Below are 7,622 nucleotides of genomic sequence, written 5' to 3'. Positions count from 1 at the left end.
AATACTATAAGAAGATTACCCTCGCGGACTTAGAATTCTTTCTCTAAGATATTATTAAAAACTAAGAGGCTACTTATATATTATATATTATGGCTACCCTTATGCCTTAAGAGAAAAATATAGCTATACTTAGCGAGCTATTAGACATAAGGGTAAATAATACTAAAGGGCTCTTACCTAAACTTACAGGTCTAAAAGGGTTTTTTAATAAAAAAGCGGCTAAGAGAATACTACTCTTACTAAAAGTAACCCATAGGATTAACCTCGTTTAAGGGAGTAAGCTACCTTATAGGCTATTATACCCTATAAATGAGGCATAATATATTACCCTTTAGGAATACCTCATAGAGAACTTAGTAAATAGGCGTATTAAGTACTTAGTAAGTAAAGTAAGTGCCTTAATACTCTTTATGCCTAAGAAGGATAAAGAAATATACTTATATATAGATTATTATAAGTTAAATAAGGTTATAATTAAGAATTAATATTTTTTCCTTTTTATTAGAGACCTCTTAGATTAGCTTATTAAAGTAAAATAAATCTCTAAGATTAATATTTATAATATATATTATTAGATAAAGGTTATAAAAGAGGATTAATAAAAGATAGCCTTTTATATAAGATATAAGTATTTCTAATATATAGTTATATTATTTAGGCTTATTAATACCTCTATTATATTTTAAGTATATATTTATTAATTACTCTTTAATATATTAGATATATATTATATATCTTATATAAATAATATCTTAGCTTACTTATAAATAAGAGAGAAATATATTAAATACCTTAGAGAGGTTTTATAATAACTCGCTAAAATATAGCTATATAATAAGCTATCTAAGTATAACTTTTATTAATAAAGTATTAAGTTCCTTAGGTATATTATTACTTAAGAAAAAGTAAAGATAAACCTTATTTAAGTTAAGTTAATATCTAAGTAGTAGGCCTTAACTAGCTTTAGAGATATATAAGTCTTCTTAAGCTTTTATAATTTTTATTAGAAATTTATTATATATTACTTAGCGATAATAAGCCTAATTATATTCTTACTAAAGGGGAATAAAAATAAGAAAAAAAGTAGCGAGTTTACTTAAATAGCTAATATAAAATAAGCCTTTTAATAGCTTAAATAGGCCTTTTATTTTATAATAATTCTCTACTACTAGGACCTATTACTCTTAACTAAGGTAGAAATAAATACCTTGGTAAAGGCTATTTTAGGTATTTTAACCTAATTAATTAATACTTAGTAGTAATTAATTACTTATTAATTATAGAAGTTATAAGACTAAGAGTAATAATAAGCTATAGGATAATAAGAGCTATTAGTAATTATTAAGAGCCTTAAATATTAGTCTTATTACCTATAAGAATTCTTAGAAAAGTTCTTAATCTTAATAGATTATCAAGTACTTATAAGTATTATTAAGGTATTAGCTAAGAACCTATAAGGTAGACTTACCTGCTAGGTCTATTAATTATTTACTTTTAACTTTAATATTAAATATAGGCTAAGGATAAAAAACCCTATAAATAGTCTTTTAAAGAGACTTAATTATATAAAGAGAGAGATTTCTTATAAAGATATCTTACTTATATTAGCTAAGAAGTTAGAGCTTATATATAAATTATTAGAACCTACTTAGCGATATATTACTACGCTTAAAGGTAAAGTAAGTATCTTAGTTATATATATCTATATAGTATAAGTTATAATAAGGGGTCTTCCCCCCCTATAAATATAAGCTAAAGAGTAATACTTATTATATAATATTTACTATTATAACCTAATATTAATAAGTAAAGATAAAAAGAGTAAATGCTTTATAAATCGCTAAGTAGGTAGAGGACTCTTAGTAAGCCTCTAGGGACCTAATTATAACTAGGGTTATTATTCTAGAGTAATATATCCTACGCCTAGTTATAAAAGAGCTTATAAGAGGCGAAATAGCACTTCTCTCTTAGCTTTCTAAAAAATTTAAAGCATTAATTAAAGAATTATAGAGCTAAGACTAATAATACTAAGAGTTTAAGGTAAAGACTTAGAGAACCGCTAGCGAATATAAGGGATATATTATAGACTCCTAAGACTTATTGCGCTATAAAGAAAGACTAATTATCTTAGATTAAGGCACTATTAAGATAGAGATCTTTTATTAATACTATAATAATCTAAGAGTAAGCTATATAGGATTATAAAAGATACTTAACCTTATCTCGAGGAAGTTTTATTAATAAGGCATTATAGAAGATATCTAAGAGTATATTAAGAGCTACTTAACTTACTAAGGTATTAGAGTTCTTAGATATAGGCTTTATAGGAAACTTTAGTCCTTACTGTTATTATTATACCTATTTTAGGAAATTAGCCTTAATTTTATTATTAGGCTATTACTAAGTACTTAAAGTAATAGCGATAATTATAATATAATCCTTATTATTATCTATAAGATAACTAAGTTTATATTATTTATCTTAATTAAAAAGAAGCTTAAGGCTATAAAGCTTATAGCTCTCTTATATAAGTATATTAAAAGCTATTTTAATATACTAAAAGGGATTATTAGTAACTAAGATAAGCTAATTATTAATAAGTTCTAAGTAAACCTTATAAAAAAATAAATAATTTATTACTAATTATTAACCGCATATTACCCTTAGATAACTAATTAAATAAAATATATATATTAAATACTTAAGAAGTATCTAAGAGTATATATAAGAAAGTTACCTAAAAGGTAAGTAATATAACTCTTAGATACTATCTTTACCTATAATAATAATAAATATTTAATTATTAAGGTCTCTTTAATAAAGGTATTATTTAGTTATTACCTATAGTATATAAAATATATCTTAATAAAAATAAAGATAAATATATAAGGTATTACTAGATACTTAATAATACTTAGCTATATATAGGCCTAAGTATAGGAATACTAAAAGAGAGCTTTAAAGTTATAAGTAAAATATTATAACTCTAGGTATAAGCTATAAACCTATTATTAGGGATAAATTATTAAAGTATTAATAAAAAACTAAAGGTTTAAGTACCCTAAACTAGCTCTATAATTTATAAGAGCTAAGGTTCTTAATAAATATAGGGAATAAGCCTATGCCTTAGAGTTACTAGAGAAATACTAATATATATATAATATATTTTATATATTACTTATTAAACTATAAAGTAATTATAAAAGGATTAATAATATTCTATAAGATTAATTAGAGCTTAAAGATAAGCCTAATAAGTAAGAGGTAAAAGAGGTAATTTTATATAAAAAAGTAAGAAATAAAACCTTTTATCTTATTAAATAAAAAGAGTAATTAATAAAATATAATATATAAGAACTTAAAAAATACTTATAAAATATATAAGTAATAATAAAAAAATACCTTAAAACTATAAGAAAAGATTATAAAAAGTAAGATAAGGTATAGCTAAACCTATACTAAAAGCATAATAAAAAAAAACTTATTAACCTAGGTATAAAAAATAAGGATTTAAATATAAAAATATAAATAAAATTAAATTATATTAGGTTATAAACTAAAACTAAAGACTACTCGCTAAAGTATTATAATATAGGCATAAAATAATTAATATAAGGGCTAGGCCTAGAAAGATAAAACTATAAAAGATAAAAAACTAGAGGAAATAATAGCTAAGACTTTAATAATAAAATAAAGAAGCCTTATTATAACTTAAGGGTTATTATAGGTAGAATAATATTTACTAGTAGGCTTAGTAGTATTAATAGCCTTAGGCTTTTTAGCCTTATAGCGCTTATTCTAAGTAATACTTAGCGAGTTATTAGTATCTTTATCCTTGCCTTTATCTTTATCTTTATCCTTATTAAAAGGATAGGCATACTTATAACCACTAGGGGTTAATAAGGGATTAATAGGGCCTCGGAGATAAAGGCATTAGCTAATAAAAGAGATAAGATAAATAAGACCTAGGTTACTATCACTAAAGGCCTAGTTAGTATAGTTATATAAGGCATTAAGAATACTAGTAATCTCATAGGTATTACCTTTAACCTTAATATTAACTCTTAGTATATTCTTATAGTCCTTAAGATAATTAATCGCCTTAAGTAATAGCTAGGTAAGAGTATTATTATAAATATAAAAAGGAGTAGCGATAATAATATAATTAGTTATCTTAAGTAGGGTTATTTTAGCCTTAGCCTATACGCAGAAAGTTAGCTAATACCTAGGCGAAATAGAGAAAAAGAGATATATATTTTAAAGGCAAAGGAGAAATAATATCTCTTAGTTAAATATAAGCTCTTATATCTAGATATAAGATATCTAAAGAGGTATCTTAATACCTTATAATATAGGTTTATAAAGATAATTAATAAGCTTTTACTAAGTATATATTATATCCTTAATAATATAATTAATATGCTAGATCTAAGTGTGCATATAAGTAATAAGATTATTAAGAACCTTATTAATAATAATATAGATATTATTCTAAGAATCCTAAGTAATACCCTAGAGCTTATAGGGAATCTATAAAGTATAAGTAATAGCTTATAGAAGGCAAATAAGAGATAAAAAAATAACTTATAGAGCTATACTTCTTCTTATTATAGGCATAGAGAAAATAATAGTTTAATAAGCTATTAGTAATATAAGGGATCTAAGGATCTTTATTAATATGCTCTAAGTAATATATATAGGGAACCTTATTAATATTTATCTTCTAGAAGTATATATTAGGATTATACTTAAACTTAGAGAATATAGAAGTATAAGTAAAAAAGAGAGATATTATTAAAAGCTCTATAATAATAAGATAAATAAATAAATATAAAAGAGAAAAAAACTAAAAAATCTTTTATAATAACTTAAGAAAGAAGGCAAAAAATAATTATAAAGGCTATAGTAATAGTATTATAATAAGTAAAAGAATTATTATTATAAAAAAAAAAATAAAAAAAAAATTTATTATAAAAAAAAAAACTTTAGTTATAATAATAATAACTATATTTAAGCTACTAATACTAGATAGCTAGTAATACGAAGTAATTACTAACTTAATAGCGACTAGCTAATTATAAAAGAGAATAATATAATCTATAATAAAGATTATAAATATTATAATAAAAAATATAAAAGAAATAATAAATAATTAGCGAGGTATTATAAAAGAGTATTAAGGCCTAAGATTATTAAAAGATAACTAAATTTAGATATTTTTTAATATTAAATAAAGAAGAGGTATAATTAGCTAGATAAGCTTATAGGACTAAGCTCCCTAGAGAGGGGTAATTATAAGAATATTTAGGTTATGCTAGCTATTACTAGCGGGTTAGGAAATCCTCGGATAGTCACGTGGGCATTAAGCTATATAAAACGCTTCTCAGTGAAGTATTATAGAAGCTTCGCTAAGTTAAAGTCTAATAAATAGATATAACTTATCTTGTATCTCTGATATTACCCTAATCGTGCCAATCAGGCCCACACCCTTATATAAGCCCAGATACTGGACTGGGATTCTAAGCTATAGTAAGCTAGGGTGATAGACAATGTTCTTATGAGATATAGAGGCTAAGAGAGAGTGTCCTGTCGCTGCATGAAAGATGCCTAGCAAAAGAACATACAACTATGACTACTGGCCCTAAGAAGAGTCGTACTGGTAATGTCTGGCCAAGGGACCACTTATTGGCTTCTTGAACGACACTCTCTTGTTTGGAAGACATCCTTCCTCCCATCACGCGTATCGTCCCCCAAAGCAGAAGGCCGAAAAGCTAAGGAAGCTGTTCTTGGGTCAGCAGATGGAAACCGTCGACACTTGATCTATGCTTGCTAACCTCTGCAATTGTTATGCGAACAGATCGATGTGAATTCGAAAGACGAGGAACCATGCAGGGACAGGTCTTACAACCAGATATGTCCAGAAATCTTGCCGCAAGCTCGCCCACTTGGACTCGTCAGGTCTCGCCGCGCAGCGTGCCAACTTGGTGATGAATCGTCTAGAGAATGCAGCGATGGGTTCTCTTACACGCCGAGTCAATGCTCCAGATAAAGAAGGCACTAGTTTTAGAAGTCTAAATATGAACACAAGGGCTAGAAAAATCAGAGATATGACCATGCCCTTGAATGTTGTTATCTCGCCGATGCTATAGCATATGTGATACGGCGGACGCTGGTCCTTGTCCTCTGGCGGCCACCACCAAGCTGTTTCGTTGGCCCGACATTCTGATTGACTGCAAATCTCTTTCCAGATCCGCTCGTTTAGGCCAAATGCCAGCTCAAAGTCGAAGGAGCAAATGGCAGGTGAGCCTGGATAGACTGTCGGGGTATCGTCGCGCCAGCGAATGAGGGGGTCTCCCCAGTCAAAGAAACCGACCGGAAGTGTAGCTGCCATGAGCATCACAAGAAACAAGAGCGAGAGAAATATTCGGATGTGCCTCTCCCACACCCTCTCGTGGACGTGTGAGGTTGCAACGAGGCCCGATAGATGGGTGATGCTTGAAAACCAAGCGAGGTAGACCAATATTCTCCAGTGGAATGCGTCAATCCCGCAAGGAAGTGCAATGAACCCGATGATGAGGACACAGATGCCCGTGAGCAACTGGATGTCGGCCATGTTGGTGATGGACTAGGCAGCAGTCAGTAGAATTTAGGAAGCCTGTCGGAAACTTTGCTTGACGTACTGAGGTGAAGCACGCTTCGATAGATCCATCGACTAGAGAACAATAGTGACGTCGCTTCCCCTTTGAAAAGCCCGCAATTCTTCTTCATTGGGAAAGAAACAAGTTGTCAATACGTTTGATTGTGCGTGGGCGGTATGCTTGTTGTGATAGCTGGCCATTCGGCTCCTCGCCAAATGGAAAAGAAGTAGTCTCTGCTGGCGTCACATGATCGATCTCACCATAGCAAACTAGATAGTATACCAAGAGCAGGAGAAAGGCAATATATGCGTTTCAGACGAAGCCGATGACGACCTGAGATGCTCTGTAATTTATCGGCCGCGAATAGGTCAGAGAAGTTACAAACCCTAATGCCTGATATGTCTTTATCCGCCTCCAGCAGGTCAGCTGAAGGCTGCTGACAGTCGTATGGACGGCACTGCCCCGTTATTGGTGAATATTGGTGACGGGCTGAAAGATCTCTGATGGGGTTGCAAGATCTTGACAGGTGACGCAAGCGGGTTATGCTGAGGGTTTCTTTTCAATTCAGCCTTGGGAGTTCTTACGCGTAATGCAACACCTCTCGTCCCCCTTACCGCCATTCCTTCTACTTTGTCCCCTCTTTCTTATTATATGACGATCCACTATGCCCGTCTTAGTCGGACTAATCACAAGTTACGGATCGACCACTCTAGTGCCAGATATAAGACAGGCGCGTCATGAATAGAGAGAGGTAGATATTTCGGCTATGTAAGATCTAGGGCTGAGTTTCGGGTGTTTTACTCTTTATAGTATGTACCAACCTTACTTTCTTGGCCTAGCACCTATCATACGGCATTTATGTTAAGGTTAAAACAACTTTGGCTGATCAAAGCTGAATGTCCGGGGGCACAGTGATACAAAGCTCAGCCACGCGTCAGCCTCGGCAGGATTTCGGACATTTCAACTACAAATCTAACATATGGA

General features: G+C 30.1%; 1 protein-coding gene across 1 annotated transcript; it reads right to left on the bottom strand.

Moving 5' to 3' along the window:
- Window positions 1-5,845: 5,845 nt before the first annotated feature.
- MRS44_008414 (uncharacterized protein) lies at window positions 5,846-6,613 on the bottom strand (the record flags this gene model as incomplete). Its single annotated transcript, XM_046273727.2, has 1 exon — window positions 5,846-6,613. The coding sequence occupies one exon, from the start codon at window positions 6,611-6,613 to the stop codon at window positions 5,846-5,848; it is 768 nt and encodes a 255-aa protein (XP_046133555.2).
- Window positions 6,614-7,622: the final 1,009 nt, after the last annotated feature.

Source organism: Fusarium solani (assembly GCF_023522795.1).
Source record: "Fusarium solani strain SB1 chromosome Unknown bctg00000004, whole genome shotgun sequence".
Taxonomy (NCBI): domain Eukaryota; kingdom Fungi; phylum Ascomycota; class Sordariomycetes; order Hypocreales; family Nectriaceae; genus Fusarium; species Fusarium solani.
Note: the sequence above shows the minus strand (reverse complement) of the source record. Positions and strands in the feature narration are given on the sequence as shown.